At 36.9% G+C, this 27,744-nt stretch overlaps 1 protein-coding gene across 5 annotated transcripts; it reads left to right on the top strand.

Annotated features, from left to right (window-relative positions):
• The first annotated feature begins 1,539 nt into the window (after positions 1–1,539).
• On the top strand, positions 1,540–26,780 carry LOC111255171 (ketosamine-3-kinase-like). Of its 5 annotated transcripts, XM_086976442.1 has the most exons (10): positions 1,540–1,866; positions 4,482–4,622; positions 5,764–5,889; positions 6,250–6,298; positions 14,011–14,093; positions 16,370–16,499; positions 17,136–17,260; positions 22,094–22,240; positions 25,766–25,900; positions 26,453–26,780. In XM_086976442.1, the coding sequence occupies exons 2-10, from the start codon at positions 4,620–4,622 to the stop codon at positions 26,573–26,575; spliced, it is 921 nt and encodes a 306-aa protein (XP_086832568.1). In that variant the 5' UTR covers positions 1,540–1,866; positions 4,482–4,619; the 3' UTR covers positions 26,576–26,780. The 5 variants fall into 5 exon arrangements, with proteins under 5 accessions (XP_086832568.1, XP_086832569.1, XP_022672576.1 ...); XM_086976443.1 differs by lacking the exon at positions 14,011–14,093; XM_022816841.2 differs by lacking the exon at positions 4,482–4,622.
• Positions 26,781–27,744: the final 964 nt, after the last annotated feature.

A 27,744-nucleotide genomic window follows, 5' to 3' on the forward strand; every position in this document is an offset into this window, starting at 1 on the left:
TCGTTACACTGGGATGATAGAACATAACCTCAGCAAATGTTCAAAATATTTGATGTTCCGGCTAATTATCGTCAAAGTACTTAATTAAAAATAAAGTTTTCATAAACGTCACCTTTTATTTTTAAAAAAGTTAAAAGAATAAAAACAAATCTACTAATACAGTACCAATAAGGAAAAAAAAACATTTTTTTCATCCTTGTCGCAAGTATGCTAACTAATTAGTCGCTGGTGGATAGATTTTTTGTTTCTTACCTCATCGTAATTTGATTGTAGCAGCTGATAAAGATGCCGTTATAGTCTGATAATTAATTTATGCGAATAAACATACTGTAATGTAACATGGTGACAGAAATGTTTCTGTAGCAATTTATCGAAAGCATCGTTGCATCAAACTGCAAAGCATCATTTGGCTTAAAGCGCCGTTTTCGAACATAGGGAGAAAGTACCGAATCTACTCAAAGAGTGGAGTAAAGCAATCATGAGGGAACTGGAAACCAGCGACTACTTCACTCCTTATTAATAAGATTGCCGGAATATTTTTTCCCGACCATATAGTATATTTTCTAGTTAGATTTAAGATACCTAAAACGCTGTTATTTCTCTGGATCTACCGTTTGGCTCCGTAATAAAACAAGCCGCTTTACTTGCTCTTATGATAGATATTTAAATCTGTAGACCTCACTACACATATCACGTAAAGATGTTTAGCATGGCTACTCCCGAATTCTCTGTAAATCTGGTAATGCAATAAAGAAATTATTATTATACTAAGAGCAAAACTTAAGCTGAGTATACTCATATTATATTCGTTTGATACAATACTCGCGCAGTTACGGCTGAAAATCTCGAAACATTTAAATTAAATAATATTAAAATCAAAACTGAGCTTGACAGGGGCCAAAGAATAGTTCTTCCCATATGGCAAATTTAATTTATCTAGTGTTGCTTCTGTCGGATAAGAGAAAGACTACTTAGTACAGCTTAAAATCAATAAAGTTTGATATAAGTTTGACGTAGAGGACATAATATCATGAGCAAAAGGATATAAAAAAAATTACGAAATTAATATAGTCATACTTTGAACTGTACTCTTGCATGAGTAACATGTTAGTATGGTAAACTTAAAAACGTGTGGTTGTGTAGGTCGAATTCAGGCGTGAACATATTTCGTTTTGTGCTGGAAACCAGCCGTTTGGTGAAATGCTAAACCGCGGTGCTGGACTTATGGCTCGAATTATTTATTGCAAATCGTAAAATACCCTGATTGTATAATGAAATATACCTTCTGTAGATGTAAATATGCAGTTTTTGTGTTTACCTTACTCTTATTTTGACTTTTATGTAAAATACGTACATTATATGAAAACTACGTAAACTATGTGATGAACATGACAAATATTATAAAAAAGGAGCTCTTTTGGGAGAGGTCTAAAAGGAAAGGGCACTAAAGCATTATATTGGGCGAGAGCAGTATAGCGAAAGAGTGAGGGTCGATAAATAACTGGCAGACGCTTTTTTGGTGGGATCAAAACAGTATGTTTATTGATAATTTGCATAACGATTGTATCGAGGTTTTAAATGCAAAAGCAGCGTTTAGCAAAATATCTAGTTGAGACAGATACATATGTACGCGTTCAAGAGAACGAAGAAAAGGTTGCATTTTGCGAGTCACGATCTTCCGTCGTGAACCATTAAAAATATAGAGGTGCTTGTGCATTAGTTAATGTTTTCGTGTATATATATTAAGCAAATCCTTCACGTCCATTGCTAGGGCGGAATTTCTTTATATTGTAAAGATTCTCCTGCCAACAAAATCGTTTCTTAACTTGAAAACTTTATCTCAGCTTTCAAGTCATTACTTAACTGGTAAGTTAGATTTTTATTTGGTATTGAAACAGTGTAAAAATGTTCTAATTCGAAAATTATTTGACAACGATTTTACTACAGATAATGCAGCTGGGTTATTCGGTACTTAAATTATTTTTGTGAATTTCTTCCTTTTTAACTATTACTTATAGTTGCTATATGTGCGCGGAGACTGGATTTGAATCGACAAAAATTGTTCGAATGCTACTTGTTTCGCTTTTGTTTTTATAGTAGCAAATATTTTACTTTACTACAATTAATAAGACCATACTTCTCAACCAACTTGAATATGAACACTTAAATGTATATATAGGGTGTTTCGAAATTTAAGGTCAAATTTTGATGGAGCCTGCCCTCTTTTAACTTGTGATTGTAAGTAAAAAAAAAAAAGAACCTAATTTTTCTGATTCGATTTATGGTAGTAGTCCTAAGAGTATGTGTAAAGCTAGGATTGCTTTTTTTGTAGTGCCATCAAAGGCCAGCTGGGCTAGAGAAATAACGAAACAATTCTCCTGTGACGGGTGTTCTTCAATTAAAGCTTGTTAGTGGATTGATTCGACGCATTCTTTGCGAAAGTAACTTTGCGAAATTCTAGAAATAATTATGATTACATAAGTTTCTCACCAACTTAAATTCGGAAGCATCAAAATAAGTTTTGTGGACCAGAACCTTTCCGAAAAAAAACAAACATTTTTGCGAAAGGTTTGTCAGTATTTAAGCGGCGTGTCACGCTAGAGTAATCGAGTGCTTAATTCGATATTCACAGAAACATCAAAGTTTTCTGAACCAGTTAGCCTTGTAGCGTTGCTATTTTCGACACTTCTTGTGATATCAACAAATGACCTCACTAAAGTACTGACTGCCAATTTGGTACTCGATTATATACTAAAACATTACATTAATATCCCTTAAAATGGAAGCGTTTTACTAGCTGGATGAAAGACCAGAGTTATAGCTTTACGCGGATACTCGTTCAATCGTAATAAAACATTTTAGGCAATAGAATTTTAAATCTCAAAATTCAAACATAATAAATTAGCACTCATCATTGTTTAACGTAATACTAATAAATAATTTTAATAAAAGAAAAACTTGAAGCCTCTGTGCTCACATGCCTTCACTTTTTTCGAGGTAATATTTATTACAGGAATGCATACTTACCGAAGTGATATCCGGCCAACCAGTTTTTAATAGATTTAGATGGCGAAAAAGTGAGTGAGCTATATTACTGTAGAGTTTCGACGATTGACGTCTAAGTATATTCGTTCGTGTTTTGCTTTTGGGATTTGTGTTCGAATTTGGAGGGCCTGATTAGGTTGAATTGGAGACGTTGTTGCGATGAACGATGCTCTTTGACGGATATAAGGGTTTCTGGCGTAGATACACTAATATAGTTTAATTTAGTTTGCTATGCAGATGTTGGCTCTGAAAGTCATCAGGCTAAATGCGCGTAACAAAGGCAGAAATATATTGATGACATTAGTTGTAGTATAGTGAAATCACTGACGAGTATTATGAATGAATATAGTAGCCTATATGTGAATTTTGTGATAATAATTAACAATAAGGCCAACAAGATAAAATCGTTTGCATTACGTACAAAAATTACGTGGAAATTCTTATTATATGGATTGATGATTTATCATGCGCTGCTTAGTTAGCAGCAATTACTCGTTACTACAAAAACACCTTTAAGACGTGAAAATGACTTCTCTACTGATCAACTGATGTTTAATTGTTAATCTCGCTGCCGTGTAGTTATGATAGTGATTCTATATAGTTAAATATATCAAAATGTTGTTTCATATTATTTATGAATATATTATTATATAATTTTTAACTACAATAACTTCGAATACCTTATAAAACGTACATGTCATCAAAACATCTAGTGTTTTTGTCAGAGCCAAGGGCTACTTATTACTCTCTGTAGCAATGATTATTGAAAAAGGTTAATACCAGATTGGCCGATTGACGTAGAAGAAATGCGCTACCCATATATAGCATACTGATCTTATGCAAGTCTGCATTAGGAATGATCACATATAGATAGAGCATTGGGGTATATACATAGATTACATTTAGCTTCATCCACTGCAGTAATGTATTAGGTTGAAAAGAGAGCTGCCACATTGATTTACTACTGTGACAATAAGTTAGCATTTACAGTCATTTTTATGACTTTGTATCATCTCTCAACATATTCATCTATTTTTTGCCATTACGAATTTTTAAGTTTCGTGTTGAAAGACTTATCCGGCCAAGTTTTAAGATCCCTTTCACTGTCAAATGTGCAGTTTGTGATTTCATTTACCGGTGCACTGCAAAGGTAAAAATCAATCCAGATTTAAACAAATGCCGTAATACCTCCCACTCGAAGCCCAGAAGGCAGCTTCTGTGTGCCTTGTGTGGTTTCGCGTTATCATATAGCAAAGTGTCCTGACCTTTTTCGCTTGAAAAGCTTCATTGATTGAATGCAACTAGGCTAAATAAAAGTATCAAGTTAACTGTTTGATTGATAAAGCAATTCTTAGTTAAGGTTTTGTAGTCCTACCACGGGAATGCTTTTTTTGGTTGAAGATTTGGTTAAACTCTCAGCCTTGGATTCTTTCTAGAAGCCACCGATTCCGATCTCTTGTTCATCCATCACCATTTCTCATCATCGAGCGCGATGTCAAAATGCAGCGTTAAGCCGAAATTTTTTGTTGGGTTCAAAAAGTTGAGACATCTAAGCTCCAAGCTGAGGACCTGAGATGGTAAAAAAAACGGTACTATGGCTATATATATCGAGTCGTAGTATCGCCTAATATATATATATATATATATAGTGTCCGCTAAAAAATGAAACAACAGAAAATACCGCATTTTTGAGCTCCACTCCACCCAATAAGATAATAATAATTTTTATCTTACATATAAATATGTCAGGCTGGTAATTGTGAGTGGTTGACGACCTTCCGTTTCCACGTAAGCTAATTTTTGTTTATACTAAACTTTTTTTTCTATGTTTTTTTTTGCTATACATGATGCATCATCTACAGTAACTAAATATGCTAATGTACATTCGTTTGTGTATTCTCTTCCTTACAATTACTCTGAAGCTTCGAGCCATACAGTACGGATAAATGGACTCAATTTTAGTCGAATATCTCATATGCATGCGATTTTATAGCGCTGAAGATGTGGATCGCGGTGGATCGTCTTTAATCGATAGATACTCCAAACGCCAGAATTCCAATATGTGCCAAGGAAACCATGGCGCACTTTTTCTCAAAAAATACTTCATACTTGTCATGAAGTAAATAGAACATACTTATAATGCTGTCCCGGGCCAGAGAACAAGCTTATTTTACATAAATTGTGTTCAAACCAGTATATTTAAAAAAAAATGTTTGATAACGTTTGAAAGTACTTTTACCGCAAAAAATTTAAGTGTAAGTCTTTTGATGTGGTTACCTCTGAAGTGAGCCGTGAAAAAAACTTGCGTTGCAAAATAAGGAGAAATCTGGTGCGGACGCCGATGGTATGAAGGATGTGAGCTAGCAACAAAAATGACTATTTCAACCTCCGTCTCTGCAAAGATGCGCTACGATTGTACGGCCTTGCGGCCTGTCGCGCGTTTTTCACTCGCGTAGTAGCCTCCAAAGGAACTTGAAATTCGAAAGTTGCAAAAAATCTAAGGGCCAAAAAACTTTCCGTTGAGCATTCCCCATTGTAATATGCGATTTTGTTCCGAATTAGTGACCTTGGCACCCATTTAGTATTTGGTAATAATTATATATCAGTAATTCATTTCGATATGCCTATAGTATCTACTGAAGAAAATAATATACAAAAGTGCACATTATCACTGGCATCAAACCATAAGAGCACAATAATTTTATTGATGTTTTTCAGATACTGAGTCATATTATGGAAGCGCGAATTAAGGCAGTATTGGGAACCAAGGTATTGAAACCGACTGGACAATATGGAGGTGGATGTATTTGTCAGGGCGAAGTGTACCAAACAGACAACGGAAAGGTGTGTACCTACAGCAACGATAAAGCATAGTGAATACAATATTTGCCGGCTTTGAATGTGTTGTCATACAACTACGGCTTTACCTTTTACCATTATAATAAATGATTAAAGCTCACTGGACGCAAATTCCAGGGATGGTAGGGTTCACGATTTAGAACTCATCCTTTGCCGAGTAAAAAGGCACTGATAATTTAAGAATAGATAAAGAAATTTGAACTACAAAGACAATAACTAATATATATTACTTTATATAGTATACTATATATAATATATAGTATACCAGTAAGAAATGCGTTAGCTACTCTTTTATTACATTCATTCTTTTACATTCAACTAATTCAGATTTTCGTTTTTTTCTAGGTGTTCGTTAAGACGAACTATTCACCGAACGCTCGCGCTATGTTTGAAGGTATCCCGAACATTGTGTTATATATATTTAAAATTATATATATGTTGTTCTTAACTATATGTATTCTTACCTTATTGCAGTTTGTTCTCATCTTAACATGATATATTCTATCTACAAATACTGAAATAGAAATAACCGTAGATTCAAGCTGAGTCTTGCCAGACCTATAAAAATAACATAACATCTATTTAAAATATTATAAAGCCACGGACTGAAGGTGCACCCTGTTCCTAAAAGTATCCGTTAGGTCTATTCATCTACATATAGATGTTTTGCGCGTATATGGATAACGATAACTGTTCTTTAAAACAGGGTTTGCGTGCCACGTTATATGTAATAATGTTTTTAGCGCCCGTAAGGCCCCCTACGACTATGCCGTTAAAACAGTATGAAAAAACAATAAGCATTTTCCCACTTTTTGCGAACCGACCAGTGAAACTGTATAAAATTATTTTCCCATACTCCCGTGTCATAGGCAAGTCGCATTGAATTAAACTAAAAGTCAGATGAAGCATGATACACTGTTAAGACCTATAATTTTAACAAATATTTAGTCTAGAAAAAAAAAGTTGCAAAATTAACTTTTTAAAAATACTTCACATCTGTGAAGGGAGTGATCTGTAAGATACCGGCAGTAAAAGAAGCGCATTTTCAGATGCATTACATTTGTTTGATTTGTTACATTTGAGACTTTTTTCATGTATGTTTAGTGTCCTAAAACATTTTGTTTCCCATTATCGGTGTGAGTCGTTAGAAGCATTCTAAAAAGGACATATGTTCTAAACGGAACACGAGTAACAACTTTTGCTTTAGTTTTTAAAAGTATAAGATCGTCCCGTCCGAGCAGCGTCTCTAGTATGAAATATCGACAGCCATTGGACAAGAAAAAACGTTATTATGAGAACTATGTAGTAATTATGCTTCGGTTGCAAACAAGCGCTGCACAAACTGTAGCATGCCCTTATCCAGTTTATGTAGTACTTCAACAAATTCAATACTTTGCAATAAAATTTGTCTCGCAAGTTTCATATTTCTTTAAGAGCCTTACTAAGTTAATTAATGTATATGAAAACTAGAACAAAACATCTATTCTGATTCAAATTGCATCTGCGAACCTCAATGCGAGGACAAATGGAGTTTATATCTACTCGCTCTATGAATTCACAGAAACTTCCGCTAGCTTTTGGTTTATGTGCATGGAGAGAACTGAGTAAATATACAACTAGATTTTTGCAGTTAGTGCATTTATAGTTCTGATGTTGTAAGTTTTCGCAAGCTGAGATTGTCCTCGTTACGCTGTGGGCCTTTCCTGAATGACTTCCTTAGTAGGACTTTATGGTTTATATACGGGGCGATTTAACAGGGAGTAGAAGCTTAGAGTGACCTACAGGTTGAAAATCTTTTTTCGTTTCCTTAAGTAAACAACTTCAGGCAAGATAAGGTTGATCCCATTTGTATTCTCGCCACCATCAGCGCAGACGAAGTTTACCACGCTTTATTTTCGTGAGTTCTCCGGCAAACTATTCTTTCTCAATCGACACGAAGCTTTATCTGTGTATGCGCCGTAAAACAGACCTAGGGGATTTCAACTACGTTTTATAAATAGATCAGTTACTTTTTTTATTAGGACATAATATCCGGAAATGCATTGTGATTGTTTTTTGTAGAAATCCGTTCGGCAGTGTTTATAAAAAAAAAAAAACATTAATTTCTACCTTACTGGATATCATCTAGACTGATACTGAATTGACCTGACTGTTGGTCTAGAAAAACAGCCTGGTTTTGAATTGCTTTTAATTGATTTAGCGGTCGCCGAATACTTTAAACAACGACAAGGCCATGACTGCTTAAAGTAAAAGTGCTTAATAAGCTACAGTCTGGTAGACAGGGTTTAGCTAACTGCTACGTCGAAAGTGAATTGAAAGCCGTGTAATATAACCAAGTATGTGCCGATTTATGTGTGTAAACCTATGTGTGTTCACCTCAATGATTGTTAAATCAAACGAATCGCGAGTCAGCTTTTTAGTCTTATTTTATACATTATTGTTGAGAGATTTCTTTAGTTTGAGTATTGTATCAGAAACATTTCAATGTGGCCCAGCAGTAACATAACTATTAACAACTCTGGCAGAATGGATTTGATATTACTAACAAAATATTTGGTAGGGATTTGTCATAATTTAGTTACCAAATCGTGAAGGTAAACGCGCCAGTTGCCAAGGTATACTTCGTTTGTATGTATTCATTATGTTAAAGAAATGCAATAGACGGATTCGATTTTCGCAGTGTTTTAACCTAATGTAATTTCGATTTTTTCTTCTTATGTAGTTAAAAAGAATACGTAATAAATGGCATTACATAATATCAGTTGTCATATGTATCTTACGTAGTAGTATTTTTAATTTAATAATCTGATTATATCTAACTATAGCAGTACTGCGTGTAAAAACCTGTTCACGTTTAGTCGTGGCTTGATTGTATACATGTTACTGAGGCGTGTTTGGGCAGTTAGAGAAAGCATCTTCCCAAAAGGTACAAAGAACATCAGAATATAGGATGGCCCATATCGCTCGGAACCAACATCACCGCCACAAAGTGAGAAAAAAATACCCTGAGCTAAGTGATACAGGCTTACGTCCGGTACTGCTCTGAACAGTGCTTCAGATCAAATCAGTTAACAGATGACAGTTGGGTGTCGCTGTAGCAGAAGCTTTCCCTAGTATGTTAATGGGATGCCCTGGTCTGAGCGGCTAACACGTATTTCTTTGATTGTATTAGTGTGGTTCTCTTAAGCAACGAGCGTGAAGACTACTGCTGCTTCAAATTTTAGCGTTGTCTGTTAATGAAAAATATCTTATGAAGATGAAAATATACAAATAGACAAGTGCAACAAATACAGAACAACAAGAAGAGCTTGCCAAGGAAGGCCTCGCTTGAGCCTTGTGAATTTTTTCTGACAGACCTACCATGGTAAGTTAAATGGTAACTTACCACGTCGAAGAAATTCACAAGACTCAAGCGAGGCCTTCCTTGGCGGGCTTCCTACCAAAAGGTGCTTAAGGCGCTTTTAGATGAGGGTATTGCTGAGGCTTAGCTCGAAATAATATGCAAGTATATTAACTTACCAAAGTTAATTCTATACAAGGTTCGAATTGTTTGAGATTCGAAAATACCATGAAGTCGCTGTGGCTCCTATCACCTATTTTAGCTAATTGTTTTTGGTCATATCAGATTGTTTTCTCTGCTTGTTTAGAACTGAGAAAATTGATCAGCTGTACAGGAACTTCTTGGAAACTATACCCGGATAATTGTAATAAACAAATGAAGTACTCTTACAGGGGAAACTTGTTAACTGCAAACGAGCACCCTCAGCAACACAAAAAGGGAGGCTATGTGTATCTACAGCACTGAATAACCGCTAAAAAAACTAATGGCATAGTGAATTAATCATTAGAACATTAACCCTAAACATATACTGCAGTTGTCTAAAATAAAGGTGGTTGTTTACCTATGGCATTTCGGTAAACAGTCGAGCTTAGCATGGACGGTCCTGTCTTTACTACGCAGCGGGCAGTGATATACAAAAATTCACAACCCGTTCCATTACAGACGAGTTGAAAGATAATGAAGGGTCTATGGTGGCTTTATTAAAGTCAAATCAAGCTAGTGGCATCGACCGCAATAACTAATTAAAGCAAATGAAATCGTGCTTAAGAATGAATGTTAGATCATGGTCGACAGTTTCAAGAATCAGAAAAAGAGCCTAACAATGGAGGCGGTCACTAGATGTAGGTAAGAAACATCACAATCTAGTGCCCGATAAACACTCCATAAAAATAAGGCCAGCTCCTTTGTATTTGGAGCGGACAGCTTTGGGATTGCCGGATCTGGGAAAAGTCACGATTCTTTCGGTAGGCCCAGCTGAAAAAACTTACTAATCAAGTCTTGATTTTTCGCTCGGCTGTAATCGAGAAAAAATCGGAAGGTAACGGAAACATCTCAGCCGAAAGAAAATTTCAATTTACCTTCGCATTCCTAAGAGCAGTCCGGCATAGTATGTTGTTAAGATATATGGCGGGGTGAGTTCGGTTGAAAAAGCCTCGTGGCGCGATACGGTTCACCGATTACATATTTGCCGGCTTTGCTAGTTACACGTCCAGTTTTGAACCGTGAAGAGAACCGTGACTATCGGAGTTTAGAAATTACGCGACGTTGTATGCAGATATGTAAATGCCGTAAAGGTAAAAGAAGTTTCACAGGCCTCCTATAAATTGTCGGCTTTCTTGACAATCAGGTATACAGTGCGATTTAAGCTGTGGACTGACTATTTCAAGTCGAACTTATTGGACAAAAGAGATGAAAACTGTATTAGTCTTGAAGACGTAAATAGGTGCACTATAGAGAGATCAATCGGAGCCACAAAGGCTAAAGAGGACTAAAAGCTAGCAGAAGGCGTACCTACTGCAGAATTACAAGTCATCTAATTCAAAGAAGGGCACGTTGTGTGTATAGAAGAACTGCAAAAGGGTTGCCTATTTTCGTCCCCGCAATCAAGTCTTATCGTGTCAAAAAACGAAATGGAGTTAGAGCCGGAAAGACAAGGCCAAAAGGAACGTTTGCTTTCTCAAAGTAACAATGTAGCATTGGCAATAAACCTTTTCTAATAAACTATATTCGGCAGACTCCAGCGCTCTGCACGACTTGCTTCTAATAAACTCTCACATACGGTTTTTGAATGTATATGCTTTTTGACGATGTGATGACTTCTGATTCTATACCCTTGGAAGTGAGTTACCGCTTATAAGCTGCATTGGAAGATTTTTTATTTGACAAGTTGATTGTTTTATAGTCTTGGAAATCAGAATATAAAGACTAGTAACACTGAAAAAGTTTCATTGAAAAACCTAATCCCGCATAAGCTCAAGATTGGATCCTGAATAACGCTAACCTTATCCTTTAGCTTTAGGTTTAAATCGTGTTATTGGGTTGGACGGTTAATAGCAATGGACATCATACCAAAGGAGACTACCTAAAGTTTGAGAAACTTGAAGGGATCCATTCATATGAAGCAATTCAGAGGCTTTTAGCACCGCTTAATCCGTGGATTCCACTAACCGCAATGAGCTCTTCATTTGTCTAAAGCGTTAGCTTCCCAAAAGCGAATAGGTAAGATCGTGTTCGATTCAGATTATCGTTTCAAATATTTCAGGATACCGTTGATCCTAGTTGTCGATCCCTTGAATCGTCTTTTAGACTATCTTTATGCAAACACAGGACGTAAAGAGCGATCAGATACCATTATTATTACTTCACGAAAGCAGAAAAGAACTACTCGACTTTGGTAAAAGAAGTACTGGTTATGCTCAAAGCTGTTGAGTAAGTCGAGCCTTACTGAGGCAACGAAAGTTCTGAGTTACAAGTCAACCTCAGCGTTCTGTAAAACCTGATCGAGGCCAGGTAGTGTAAACGGTCGAGGGCGAATTAGATTTGTCGTCTGTTAGAAGTCAAGTTCCCTAGGCTATCGCAGAGACTTGCGTACGGTCCATTAGAAAAGTAGGATGTCGCTTTCAGCTGCATTTTATTAATGCTATGGCAAGTGAACAAAATGGAAACGTTAGTTCAACAAGCTGAACGGGGAGATGTTAGACAATGCAAAAAAGGTAGCGTCGGATCGCGCGGCTCTGTTCAAGAATATAAGATTATATAACCGAGCATGATTGAAGTGCGTTCTGCTACAGGCTGGGAGCAAGTACCGTTGAAGCTCAGACAGACATTTGATTACCATGGATCCTTTGTAGAACTGGAACCTAGTGACTGTGAAACACCATAACCAGTTTTTCAGTACTACTATTAAATGTTCTCTCGCGTCTTTCAAAAGAACCGATGTGTCCGATGGCGAATGTACAACAAGGAACACGGTATTAATTGGCAATAACAACTTACTTTTAATCGAGGCTCGGTCCCAGAGGAAGTAAACGTATGACTACAGTAAACGGCAGAATGCGTACTTTCCTTGGGTGAGTGCGGGTCAGTCGAAAAAACATCAAATTATGTCAGAGTACTGTAGAGTTCTTCGCTGTGGCGAAACGTTTCAGAGATACGTTAAACGAATTCTACGCTCCGATTAAAAGTAGCTGAAAAAAAGCTTGCGTTTTTCAAGATATTTTTTTTATCGTCAGAGGCAACGGTCTTCTTTGCGGAGAGACTGATGATTTCGTTGTATGAATATGAGGACTCTATGAGTGCTCTTTTCTTCTAACAAGTATACTGGGCGCTATAGCCAAGTAGCAAGTTCACCAAATTCCTAAGCTATATGGTGTCAATGACGAACCTATCGAATATCCATAAGCATCTGCCTATGAAACTGCCCGCTTGATTTGCTTAGCTGTGAACTGTTCCATCCACAATCGCAATCTCTACTACAGTTATCTCATAGCAACAACACTGCACTATTCTGATGTGAACGTAGCTACTCAATAATACAAGTAGAAATAGGATACATTAGTGAACTGGCTAGCACGCCATACAGTCTACATATTGCCCTAACCGTGGACTTCATTGATCGAAGCATCGATCACAGTACACAATTTTCTCTGCTAATATCATCTGTTCGCTAGATAAAAGGTGTCTCTATAACAATGAATTAAAATGTATGACGGGCAATTCATCTAACGGCTAATGAATGCTGTTACTCCTGTTGCTGACGCGACGGTCTGTATTCTGTCATATGAATGAGAATTCCCCTTACAGGTATCCCAATACTCCCTTATACGAAAACACTTTGCCCCTCATTCACTTTTTTTTTCTCTGCAGGTTATGCCATTGCAATCGTTCTGGTTTTCTTCGTGTGCATCCAGTTACTTCTGTTTAGTTATGCTTGCACTCAGACCAGTTTGTTCTGTCTATCAATTTGTAACCTCTAAAATTACACTACCAAAATTAATGTAGCAGCCTCTCTTGTAAATAATTTCAAACGGAGTGCCAATAGAAAAAAATAATGACAAACAGATCGTGTATATCATGCGGGTTGAGTCACATAGAGCCCGTGTTAAACACTATATAGATAAAAAGATTCCAATGCAAAAAAATGTAGGTCGAATAGTTAAAACAGATTCCGATGTAGGACTAAAAATAGAGAAAGGTATGAATTTATGGAGTGCTACTGCAATTAGAAAACATTGACTAAAATATTACCATTGTAGATAAGTCTATTCAAGCTCGACGTGAGGTTCAATGTAGTACGAGAGAGGCTTTGCGTTGAAATGTAAAAGAAGACATATTTGGGAAGGCTCGACTTTAATACACACTGGGCAGCCAGTGAAGCAAATAACAATAATAAAAATATTATACAAACAGTAACACATAGTACTCTTTCAGGATGAGAGAAGTAAACGCTAAGGGCCTTAAACGGTAGAACAATCGTAGGATGGAGCTATTATTTATAATCCTTACATTCTAAAGCACATTTGGCCTGCGGCTGTTGGCACAAAGCGAAACACTGTGACGGGTTCTGCCATCTTGCCTTTTATTTAGGTTATTTTAAACGTATTCGGCTCAATTCATTCGAATCAAGTGGCGATTGAAACGTCAAAGAAGAACAATAACACCCCCAATTAAACAAAAATCATTTGATTTTCTACTGTATTTTTCAGCAAGTATTTTGTCATATTGTACGAGCAGCAAAAATTATATTTCTTGCGAATTATTTTTAGGTGAGATGGCATCACTGGAGGCAATTCGATCGACACATACCGTTCGAACCCCGCTACCACTACACGTGATTTCTCTGGAGGAAGTTCGTATGACATCCTCGTTACATTGATTTCACTTTGTAGGTCAAGCTGCACGTATGGATACATGTACAAAAAGTGGTTTTCTGTGTTCTGGGCTAATAGTTTATAAGCGAAATGGACTGCAAAGATACTTGAATTTGAACATTTCAAATTCCAGTGGCCGAGAAGCCACGAATTTCCATAAACACTTGACTATAATCTTCCGAGAATGTATACACTTGCAAAAATTCCTCTGAAATTCTTCAGATTAAGGCTAAGTAAACTGTGTTAAAAACAGCTTAGTTTTTTTGTGTAGCGTTAGGAAGAAGTTTGCATTTTTACATAGCATTAGGAAGGAACGGGTACAACCTTTTCCGTCAATTTTAGTTTGGAAGCACTGGAAAAAGCTTAATCGATCGTCTGTGCTTCTTACGTAGTAGTCATGAAGATAAGTAACAAACTAGTGTATAGGCATCACATGTTGTGAAAATTGTACGATGGGCTTCGGCTCCAAGGAGTCTAAACTGGGAAATGTGTAGTACGTATTGCAAAACACTTGTATCGCTTACAGTGTAACAATTTACCGCTGAAATTTATCACTAGAAAAGTTGACCAGGAAATGATGCTCGTGTGGCGTCAAAACAGTTTAATTTAATATGAAATACGAAGTACCTGATTTTTAATACGCCAATAATGAGTTTTGTCAAATTCATTTTGTCCCAATTTCTCAGACGCTATACATATCATGTTTGCGTTCTAAGTTGTAAGCCATCACGCTATAGCCTTTTTTAGTAAATTTCTGGTAGTAGAATTCTACTATTCTAGTGGAATTCTGGATAGATCTTAAAGACTACCTTTTTGTTTAAAATTTAAAAAAAAAACTATAGATCCCACGCTATAGTTTAGAATTACTGTTTGAGATTAGTATTAACAAGAAACATTGATAACTAAAACATGTTAAACATTTAAATCTGCGCAGCTCTTACGTTTTTGTGCAGCATGCGAGGAGTTACATAATTGAACTTTTGCGGTTAATATACTAATATACTTTTATTATGGTCAAATACGCCCGAAAAGTACTAAAGAACTCAGTCAGTACATAAATTCTCTAAAATGAAAATATTTTTTGCCTAATATTAACAGATTTATCGCTTCGGGCCATTGCTTCCCAGATAAATTGAAAATAATGATTCTATCAATATCCCGTATATAAATAAGAAGAGACAAATGTATGCCCACGAATCTTATTTACTAATGATCCTGTAAGCTTAACGACCTTTACTATGTGTGGTCTATCATTTCCGTAAAGAAGAGTAATTTTATTTTGTCGATCGGGTTTTTATGTTGCACAACCTCACTTACTCGAAGCAACTAAGACATGTGTAGAGCCTTGTTAACTGTACTGTAATTCTTAAGCGTTCTCCAGCGTATAATGTTCTCCCAGCCCCACTAAACGTAAAGTTTTTTTTAGACAGAAATCTAGCCCAACTCTGGGCTCAAACGTATTTCTTCGAATTACCCATTTCTTTTGTGCTTTATATCTATGTGAAACAACCATTTTTCATTTGCTGTAACCATGAAGTGTAGAAACCCATTATTATAGCTGCACGTTGCTCAGTATAAGGAGATCGTCGGAGGCCGCGTTTTCCTAAGCTCTTCACGAAGCTTGTAAGGTACTGGAGTGAATGTTAAGACCCAAAATGCCTGCCAATAGCCATATCCTTGCAGTTCAGTCTTTTTCGCCAATCCATTTTCCGGTTTTTTTTTTTAATACTTTTAGGTATGTATTCCATCTAATATATGTACTCATAATATCGCCACATAGTAAAACAATGTTTTACGATAACCTGCTTCAAGAAGTGCTCAGGAATATGATTTGGCGTAGTTGCTTCATGAATGAGGCACTTTCTTGTCAGGCAAATAAACCTAGGTTGTTTTCCCGAGGTGTGTGAATTTAATTTTCAAGTTCAGATTTTTAAAATACGGTCGTTCTTTCATCTCATATATATTTAACAACAAAGTACTGAAGAGCCGCCTGAAACTAACATGGAGTAAAAACAAACGAATTAGTCGACTGACAAGTTTGTTTTATTCGCGTTCAGATATCGTAGATCAGAATTAGCTTTGGAGACATTATGCGCAGAACACAAGAACAAACTAATTTTATAACAACTCATGAGTCTGCTGGTGTCCTCAACGCATATCCAGCTTCGAAACATAGGAGAGACGCATTCTAGCAAAATACTAGTTAATGCCTTTTATAGCAATGATTTCATAATGTGTTCAACTTTTTGCTCAGACCGGCAAACAAGGAGCCGCGCTGGTCATGGAGGCTCTTGAAATGACAGGTGGTAAACAATGTCATGCAAAAGAACTCGGCATAAAGCTGGCTAGAATGCATGATCACAATCGGATTCTTATAGAAAGCGGTAAGATTCAGCAATGGCTTAATTTTCGTTAGGTTAATTTTCAACACTTTTTGATTCAGAGTTAGACGTGTCAATAGGATAAAGTGTGTAGGTGTACATATGTTATACAAAATGTTATTATCATAGTCATAAGAGAATTGTCATATTAACGTAAAAATATGCAGCATATATTTTCCTCAATTTCTGCTTCTTTAATTGTCGTGCGTGATATGCTTTTGTATACAGAAATGTTCTCTCGAATGGCGTGAATGAATAGCGTGGACGGAAAGATTCAGAGAAACTAGTCTTAGCTGAAGATTAACCTAGACTTTCGGAAGCGCTAACAAACCGCTCTATCTATCCTACATCTGTTTTACGCCCAACGCGTCCCTATACGCGTCCCCATTTTACATTTATTTAGTTACCTTCCTTGAAATAGGAATTGGCGTCAAATACATTTCATCACAGTAGGCGATTTTTCATAGTTTAAAGTATATGGATTTTCAGAAGCATTAGATTAAATATTCTACATATCTATATTATTCACGCATTCATTACTCATGGCAGAGATGCGATCAAATCATGTAGCTTTTCTCTTAAAGAAGTTCTCTTATGTCTATAATTAGAATAATTTCTATATTTTTTTATGTTTTATAGGAGACGCTAGAGCCCAACGTCGATTTGGTTTTGCTATTACTACCTTTTGTGGAGCCATACCGCTGGACAACTCTTGGAAAGACGACTGGATATCATTTTATACGCAAAACCGCATTGAGCTTCAGGTATGCTGTTAGTTTATGCAAATCAGCTCTTAATATAATTGTGATATATGGTATTTCTTTACTTGGATCTATAGTATATATAGCTACGTGCGGAGTGTTCTGTAGATCTGTACATGTGTAAAAAAGGTATTTACACTTAATTATTTTTCGAACTTCTGTGGAAACTGTGCTAGTAGATGAGAGCGCTTTTTCTTCGTTTAAAAAGCTCTATCAATAGCAAATTGCCGTAAGATTTTTAACAAGCAACATAATGGGTATTATTTAATAAGAATATTCAAACTTGGAGACTGTTTTTTGTTTTGTCCCAAAATACAGTTTTTTTTCAATTTTATGCTGATGCGCGCTAATCAGTCTTGCTGAAAACTCCCTACGTATAGTGCTCATGAGCTGCTATGAGCTTTTTTCTTTGTCACTTGGTAAAGAAAGTGGTTAAATGGTCAAATATAATAAAATGCGTTTTCGGTGCCTTAAAGTAGCTAACAACGGAAGCCATTCTCCGGTATGAAAACTCGAATTTTAGGCTTAAGTCTGGGACGATTCAAAAAATGGTCAAGACATGCATATATATGTTTTCGTTATTTTACAGGATCACTTTTTCTAGTATAACAATAAAAATTTGAGATAGAAATGAGAAAAAGAAGTGAGTAGGAAAATATGTCGACGCGTCTTTCCCTTTGGGCTAAGATAACTTAAATCCCATTCCAAATCTCATAATCTTAAGCAAATTCTTATAGAAACTGTTTTAAGTTAATCTCTAAAGATAATTAATTCTAAACGCATATAGCGTGGGGTTTTTGTTATTAATTTTAATTATCCCGTACTATTAATTAAATTATACCATACTTAAGTAGAAAGCGCACATGCCAATGTTTTTCTATCCGTTTTTTTTTATTTCAAGTTATTGTTTTGGGTAAAAAATATTTTCTGAACTTTAATTTCCATCCATCATTCTCGCTCTAAATAAATACATTATAATGATTTGTGATATTGGCGGTAATTTTTCACTACATCTCAAGAATCGAATGTTTTCAAATTGATTGATAATTCGACGAATGTCGGAATGACATTTTTCCTCATTTCATTTTGGCAAGAAAATTTAGGAAATAATGGTTATTTGATGCATGGATAACGGCCATCAATTGAATTGGACATAAATATTTCTCAAATATTAGATAGAACAAGTAAGCAGTTCGGTATTGTTATTGTTCGGTGTATTGCTATCGCTTTGGCACAAAACCTTAACATTAACAAGTTATTGAATACAGCCATAGTAAAGGTTTTACAGTAAATACACTTTAAGGTAAGAACCTCGAATTAGAAGTCCGGACTCATAATAGGTTAATTGCTAACTTCATAAGTGTAATATTTGCCACGCGGTGAGTTTCCATATATACAATGCAGCTTATGAAACATCTATCAGAGGAAAATAAGTGGAAAACGTCGTTTTCAAGCTAGCATTTTTCATCGTCTTGAATTTATTCGCCAGGCGATACGCGTTTATTTCGCCTCAAATTCCTACTCATCTCTTGCAGAGTGGCTGTAACGCACTCTCGACTAGGCTTCGGAGATATAAATATTGAATGCCCTGTCGAAGTACAATTCTTCCGGCTGGAATCGAAAAACCGGGCTATATAGAATCGAATTTTTCCTCTATAGGCGCTTGGCATTGGGTAGCTTTTAAAGTAAACAAAAAAAAAAAAGACGAAAACCGTCAAAGTGAAAAAGTAATCTGAAGCTCACGAAAGATGCAGCTGCGAATGATACAGAGCATATGAACTAACGCACAAAAACGATTGCCACGACATAAGGCCTTATCAAATCTTTAGAGACCTGACGAAAAAGAGAAAATTTCCTAGCTACCAACTGCTAACCAGAAGGACACATGTAAGGGAATGTGTGGCTACGAAGCTGAGCGTGAGCTTCATGGTTTCAGTAGCCTCGTTTATTTCAAGGATCTCAAGAGCCGGGAGCTGTAAGGCACTCCTAACCAAAGGAAAGTCTTCATGCAGTGAACTGGGAGTAAGCAGACAGCAAGTGCAGGTACACTAGAACATACAGGGATCCCCGATTAGAAAAACCATTACTTTAAATGTAACTAGCGCGCATAGTCGGAGATAACCAACCGTATTTGTTTGTTGGCAGACATGGCACTTGTGCACAAAGTCCCAAGGCCAAGCTAAAAATCCTTTTTTCTTTTATCTGCGGGCAGTTTTCACCTGACGCTTCTAGCAACAGATGCTCAACACTGCGACTTCGGGTGGTTGTGGAAGCATCAATACTTTCGGTTTGGCATGGTAAAGGGTGCTGCTCTTCGGGTCGAATTAGCCCACCTTGTCTCCTTTTCTAGCGAAATATTTTGTTTTCAGACATGCTGTTGTCGATATCTAGAGAATAGTCAAGGAGGCGTGCCGGATACGGGAAATAGCGCATCCGCATTGCCGTTTGCGATCCTGCTGCTGTGATTCAGTTAAACTCGTATTGTAACAACTTCCGAGTTTAACGGTATACTTTGGACTCCTGCTTTGCAATCAGTAGTACAGTAGCAGTAGATTGTTACCGCAAATAAGCGGTGGAAATAGAGCCTGGGATGCGCGACAAGTGTATGCCATTTAACTCTTTGGATCGAGAAACATTCTATTACTGTCCTAGCCGTGTCCTTATATTGGATGAGGGCCTCCATTAAGATCGGTGCCACTTAATGAATCCTATATTGTCGTTAAGGTACAACGCCATCTGGCATCTCACTACTTACGACGTAGAGTAAAAGCTAGTAAAATGTGCTGGTTGCGTTTGTTAACACACCTTCTTGAAGGCACCCTCCCGGATTGATATAAGCTACCAAAGGTGCTGAAAGCGCTCCTTCTTTGTTATCTGAATATATTAAATATTGTAATACTGTTTGTAAGTATCTGCAGTTGACTGCTTGGAATTGTCCAATACGTTGAGCAATTTAGAACAAGAGCGTCGGCATATGCACAGCGCGGCACTCTCGGGTGTTACATTGTATACAACCAAATTACATTGTGGGCATTTGGTGACGTGAGTTGAGAATACATTTGAATTCATTGTATTAATATGAAGGCTGAATGCCCTTCCGTTGGGTCGGAATAAAACATACCGAAAGGCGTCCTTTCTATAACCGAACGCAAAAATCTATAATTATGGCAAGGTATAATATGAAACTTCTATATGAAGGTGCTCAAAAAGTGTATGAGTATACGCTTAGCATGCATGAGTTAAACATTTGGGTAGCAATGATAGGATATTTATATATTAAGGCCGCTATGTACGACTTATAAGAAAAAGAACGACTATTGCCACAAATGTCCCAGGAGAGTAAGGACTGCTCCAACACTAAACAAAGGGTGTGAGAAGCATAATATATATAACGGCAGGTCCGTGTTTGAAAATTATTGCCTAAGCCTTTGTAAGTTATATAAGGTAAGCTAAAGGTCAAGGCCGGTTTTTCCCTCTCCAAAGAGGGATGAACATAGGTTCATCAATAACCGAGGGCTAGCAAATTATCGAGTAAAGAACGCAGCGGTACAGCCTGGGGCAGTGCTTGTGTTTTATATCAAAATGAGGAATCTATTAAGGTGGCAGTCCGCAAGTAGATAGAATACAGTACGGACAACAATTCTTGTGGTTAAAAAACACCGAAGCAACAAATTCAAAGAGACTGGCTCACTCACAAGTAAAGGACATCTGGAAAACCACGATTCGGATGAGCAAACAGTGTAGGTGCCTTTCCAAATAGTGAGAAGAAGCATTAGATGCAAACAACCCATGGGTTCAACAAGATTGGTCTATTTTTTAAACGACGCGGAAACCAAGGAGCTTCAAATTTCGTGTCTAGGCCGGCTAGTCTCAATATATGGCGGTGACATCGAGTGGCCTGTCGGTCCTTGTGATTTAACTACTCCTGTTTTTTTCTCTGGGTTATATGAAGGAAAGGGTCTATGGAATAACATCGACCGCAATAAATAAACTTGATCACTGCGTGAGCGGAAGTAATGTTGAGATCGTTTTTTTTTGCAGAGGCGTAATTCAAAATTGAGTTAGCAAAATACATTGAGCTATGTAAGCAGTTCTTGGGAGGACACTTGCTGTACACTGTTTTCCACGTAAAGTGTAGATTAAGCCCGCTGGGCTGGACTAACGTTAAAATAAAAATTTCATTTTTGTTTTCCTTTCCGGCTATATTGGAATAGACTCTGCGCTTTTAGGTTACACGATTTATCGTTGAAATCGTTTTTTTTTTTTTGCATGGACTAGATAAACAAAATATTTGATCAAAGTATCCGCTTCTTGACAAAGTAAAGGGATAGTTTGCTTTTGTAAAAAATTATGTCAATTTATTGCGAGAATTTGCTAGCCCGTAGTCATAAAACTTATCACCACACTTCGAAATTGCATCTGTATAAACAAGCTACATCTTCGTTTGTACGTGGTAGCACTAATTCATAAAGTAGCATTGCACCTTCATATAATTTGCACAGGAAACAACGCTTCATTAATTGTTGTGCCAATAAATGCATTGTAGACATGCATTGCTATATGTAATAGTAGATAAAAGCGTATAGTATGTATTGGATATCAAGCGGAAAAAAGCCGAAATGTTCAAGACTCAGTTGTATTTTTGCACTTTTAGAGTAAGACAGGGCTGAAATATCATAACACCTGCCTATAGGTTTTTGAGAATAAGATTTCTAATTTAGCCCTTTCATGTTTAGCGATCTGAAGAAAAAGAGCCTTCTTTAAGTACCGAACAAAGCATGCGCTAATCGACGAGTAAAAGTAACCCGTGCTCAACATCTGAAAACTTAATTTCAGGTTAAGATGGTGGAAACAAAATATGGAGATCGTCAGGTTCGTGAGCTTTGGACCCAGTTGGAAAAAAAAGTTCCGAAGTTCTTTCAAGGGATCCAGATTGTACCTGCTTTACTTCATGGTGACCTATGGTTCGGCAATAAGGCTGAGGTGATAAGATTGACGTTTGCGCTTTTTATGATAAAACCATATAAAAAAATACAAAAGGACGATAGGTGTTTTAGGTATACTCTTTTCTACAGTAAAATTTCAAAGCAGTAGCAATTTAAAAGCGTCAGTAATGCAGAAAAGGCTTACGACGCGAAAATTTAATATACTGAGTAGCGAATGACTTTAAAACGATTAGGCTATAAAACGAAGGAAGGCGCTAAAATAATTGTACATGTGTTGGGCAGAAGATACATTTATCGGCATGTACTACCTGGCATTATTCCTCAACTCGAAGGAATAGTGTTTTTTTGGCTGGAACATATGTTTTATCTGTTAAAAAAAAAAAAACACATGGCACACGAGGGGAGCTTCCTAGGCATCTTATTTACCTAGAATGATACAATGAACCGAATATTATTGTAAAGCAGACATTTGAACAAGGGCGCGCATTTTTCTTCATGAGTAATCAATTTAAGACGCCTATATGATGGTTAATTTAGTTCCACCTGGTGATATTATATAAACTTCGTCCGGCCGGATGCTCGGGCGAATGAGCTCTCATTGTCAAAAATCATGCCTCATCATGAAATACTAATGTTTTTTTGAGAATAGCGGAAGAAGTGCAATGCTTGCCGATTTCGGCTTACAATAGATTGGAACGAAGCCGCCCACAATAGAACCTCTATTTGCGAAAATATAGCGCTGTTCTACTGAAATGACAGTTCATAATGGGTGGACGGCCTTCGCGGACTATTAGCCTGTGTTACTGGAAAAAGGTTATCTTTCGTGAAAATGTCTTCGTTTAGCAGAAAAACTCTGCGTAATCTTCTATTTAGCATTACTTGCTATCGCAAATTATGCTTTGTGCGCCTTTCTTGCGATTCGGATACGTTAAAGATTGAATAAAACCGAGGCATGCATGATTAGTCCAAAAAGGCGAGCCCCTGCCAGGTCTAAAGATTGTAGCTTGTTTGGACAGTGTAGAGAACATACGATGATCTGGGCGCCAATTTAACTACACTGAAGGCTGTGTGAGTCTCGTGGTTATTTATGGTTAACACGCATGGTTTGTCCAGGAAACAGCGGATAAGTCCATTGTAATCCTTAAAACGGTTTTGAAACACTGATCCATCCAAACTGGTTTGCAGCTTTTTGAGTTTCGACGGGTGCGCCCATTCGCATATGTTGTTCTTAAGTGCAGCCTTCAGAAACATAAGGATTTGCTTAAGGACACAAAGACGACCAATAGAATGTTTTTTGTTCTTAGATAAAAAACAAATTTAAGATACTTTCTTTTCTTTAACTAGCGATAGGCCTGCATAAATTTGTAACCCAGCTAAATTAAAACGCCACCCCGACAAGGCCCATATCGGCCAGTACAAGTCACTTTCAATTTATTTCTTGAGCAATAACTATCGATACTTCGCATAGCGACGTTTTAACTGAATTAAAATATTTTTTGGAAACGAAAAAAGAACGAGCCTGAAGTGTGCGTTAAGCTACTTAATAGTGTTAGCTTACAGAGCCATTTTCACATCGGCTTAATACACTCAATAAAAAGGAAAATAGCAATTTTACTAGATATGGACAAGTGGGGTTCTGAAATTGCTCCCGAGGGGATGTTTTTCGGTAGCATGATCTACAGTACCTGTCATGCCTGTATAACACCTTTTGTCCGTGCCACCCCTATTAACAGCTTTCTGTAAATAAATATACTTCAAGGCACATCGTTGTGAACTGTGAAGAAGTTGAAGACTCATCTATATTAAGCGCAATATATTTCACATATATTTTACCTAGCGCTTCTTCATGTATCTGCCTAAATGCAAATCCCGCGTAATTCAAATACGCTTAGCTCTCCTGTATTGTCATAGAAACGGTGAACCGCGTGACGAGCATCACCCGCAACAATTCCATAGCCATAATACAGCCAGATCAAATAGAGCAGGCCTGGGGTTCTAAGTATATTGCATTACCATGTTTTTAGCATACTGCTCGAAATATTTGCTCCGAAAAATGAACATTTATCGGACAAGCGTAAGGACTAGCCACGTTATTATTTAGTAGGAAGTCGTATTCGCTCTATTGCTTAGCAGAATGTTTGTTTCTTGTTTTTTTTTGTAGTTAAGCGGTAAACTTAAACTAAGATCACACCTCTAGTCTTCTTTGCAAGTTAAAGGGAAAAAGCTTCATAAAGCTAAATATACATTACAGTTTTTTAGAAACCTTTTAGTGCGGCATGTTGGAAACTCGGTCGAAGCTTTACCACGTAAGCGAGTACGCTACATGGCGACGAATTGCGAGAATATCTATGCAAACTGAACCGGAGGATAGTATCTCTATACGGACACAATAATGGGCCATTTCTACTAAGAGTTTTAGCTGCTCTTCAACAATTCATTGTTACTATCTGCAAGTTCGAAAACATCGAAAAGACTCGTACGCTGTGGGATGGTTGACACGTATCGGTTCATTTTGTGGTAAAGAAGCACATATGGTCTTTACGAACTATGTTTTGCAAAGCAAAAGGGTCTTCAAATGGCTACTTGTTAATAACCTAATAACTAACACGAAGTTCTTCTCTTTGTATTAAACTACCTCCCAGAGCTAATGCTTTATTTCTGAACAAATTTCGATATTCTGCTAAGGGCACCATGAGTCAATGGCATTACAGAAAATCTGTTGATTACTCTCATAGTAGTAATGTTTTTCGTTACGGCGCACTGTATGCATGCAGTAAGAACCCCACGCTTGTCATGCAACAAGGAACGCTATATCATAAAAGCAACCCTATCTAAACAGCTCTACTACTTGGCAATATAGCTTGTCGTGTCTTTAAAGGGCGTTTACGTCAGACTGTAACATCTTCCCTTAAACCGTTTTTCTCGAGATATCGTAGCCCTTTAATATTCTCTAACTCCAGTTAATATGTGGCCTGCTTAAGCCGACGATTGTAATCCTCTACAGGTAACCTGCTTTTACTCCCTGCTTTTCATTCAGTGGAATGATTTCAGAATGGTTCCGCATCGTAGCTCAGGCTATGCGATCGCCGACAGTCCTTTTGCAAAACGTCCTTGTATTTCACTATCATAACAATCACCTATCCTCAATTTTTTCAAGTCAAGCCACGGAAAGTGATGCACCCAAAGGACTTCGTTTAATGCCTGAAGTGCTTACCATTCTGCGTCTTTGTGACGTTAAGCATACCTTACTATTGATTTTTGTCGAGCGCCATAGATAGAGAAATTACATATGCGACGCGAACGGCAGGTGCTGGTTAGAAGCTTAGACAAACGTGTAAAAAGTAAAGGAGACCAGCACAAGACAAAAAGCAATCATCCTAATTTGACCCGCCTGATCCTTTCGGAGTTGGCAGATTCGCTTCTAGCAGTTCAATATATTTAAGGTACAAAACGCTTCAACGAGAAACCTGTAGCTGTTAGTGGTAAAAATGTAATCACAGTACAATACTGTATTACAATATTGTCGAAAATAATGTTGTTTTTGCTTGTTTAACAATTACAGTTGGCGAATGAATCCGTTATCTTCGATCCTGGAAGTTTCTTTGGTCATGCAGAGTTCGAATTTGGAATCATGCAAATGTTCGGAGGCTTTAGCCGAGAATTTTACGAGGGTTATTACAGCGTACGACCTAAAGAGGTATTATTGGTTTTCCCTACAAGTTATATATATATATATATATATATATATAGAATCGCCTAGTTTCTACAGTGGTATTTTGGTCGTAACATAGGCTATCCAGATCCTTGTATTAAACCGATTAGGAATATATTTTATTTCAAGTTTTGGCAAATTCATTGGAAAGTATAATGCACTACAATTACATACACCCCGTACTCCTGTATTAAGAGTTTGACGTGAACAGAAGAAAGCGCCTAATATTGGCTTTATTGCGTTATTCAATACTGCCTTTGAACTGAAGTGTCTGAAAATAATTGATGTATCTCTATTAGTAATCAATTTATTATTTTCGTTATCTCGAAGCTAAAGAAACAGTGGCAAAACCTAATATTTGATATGCTAGAGAAGCCTATTAAGGTAACACCGAGGAAGTTCAAAGCACAGTTTCTTTATGAAAACGGACTCCATGTCCAACTTATCAATTGTTCACTATATCTACATAGTTTTATTCAGTTAAACAATTGTCCTGTTCAAGGATCACAATTGCTGTTTTTGTTAATAATGTTACAGAACGGCTTCGAGAGACGCTGCAACTTGTATGAGCTTTTTCATCAGTTAAATCATTGGAATCATTTTGGATCTGGATACAAGGGCTCTACGATTGGCCTGCTGAAACGATTACTTGCTGAGTGATCTATCATAATGTACCATTCAATGCTGTGAGGTCAGAGAAAAAAAAGCAATATTCTAGGAAGAATGAATACAGAAGGAACAATAAATGCATCTATAATAAAGTATACAAAAAGACGCCCCTACTCTCACAGATCACCACCAACTTGTTTGAATAAATATATATATATATATATAAATATATATATAATGAGGCAGAATGATAAAACGCGTCTGTAGTACTCATTGCGTTGTTTCCGTGGTACCTGCACCGAAACCTCATGGCTCTCCCTCCGTCTATATGATCACTAGAACTTATCTGGTACTGCCACACTAAGCACGAATCATTTGCAAAAATATCTTATTGCATCATTTTACGAAAGGTTGGAAGCTCTAGAGGATTAACTACAATATTTCAAATAGAAGTATAGATTTCTGTGATTTTCATTACAACCAGAACTGAGAAAAACAGAACTAAGTTATGGCCTTGGCCTATCTTCAGATTTTAAAATGTGATTTAGATTGGCTATATGCCTCAAAGAAAGCGCAGACAGCGTAGCTAGTCTTCCCCGAACTCCCTCGAAAAAGTCACTGAAAACGTGCTGCAACCCGTAAAAGAACTTAACCCAACATACATCGACGTATTCTTGTACCTTACAAACACGGCTGTAAATTTTCGAAATTCTAAATATCTCGAAACAGATTTGATTTACTGTCATGTCGGTACTTCGCGCAAGGAGGTACTTTGTGGGTTCGCACATAAGGTTCGGCGCATATAAATTATTTCGTTTATTTTTTATTATCTCCCGCTTTACGTTTTCCTTTGCCACAGTGTCAATTTCTCACTAAACTCATTGTTACCATTATTATTTTCCCATTCAATTTCTCGGTCTTCCAGTACTTCATGTAAATAATTATATTTAAAGAATGATGAATTTTATCATTTTTTTACTCAAGCTACGAACGAGAACAAAATTGCCATTTGGGTAAGGCGGTTCTGGCAAAATTGTACCCAATCAAAGTTATAATATTCACCTTCAGTTAGCTAACGTCACCATGTTTATATTGAATATGCAGGGCCATCTTTTTACAATTTTTTTTTACAACTTTTTACAGAAACAAATTTTACAATAATAGGCTGAAAATGAGAATACTTGTACATACTATAATTTTGCATAGTACCTCGATATAAA

The sequence above is a fragment of the Varroa destructor genome, unplaced genomic scaffold (assembly GCF_002443255.2).
Source record: "Varroa destructor unplaced genomic scaffold, Vdes_3.0 BEIS01000896.1, whole genome shotgun sequence".
In the NCBI taxonomy this organism is placed as follows: Eukaryota; Metazoa; Arthropoda; class Arachnida; order Mesostigmata; family Varroidae; genus Varroa; species Varroa destructor.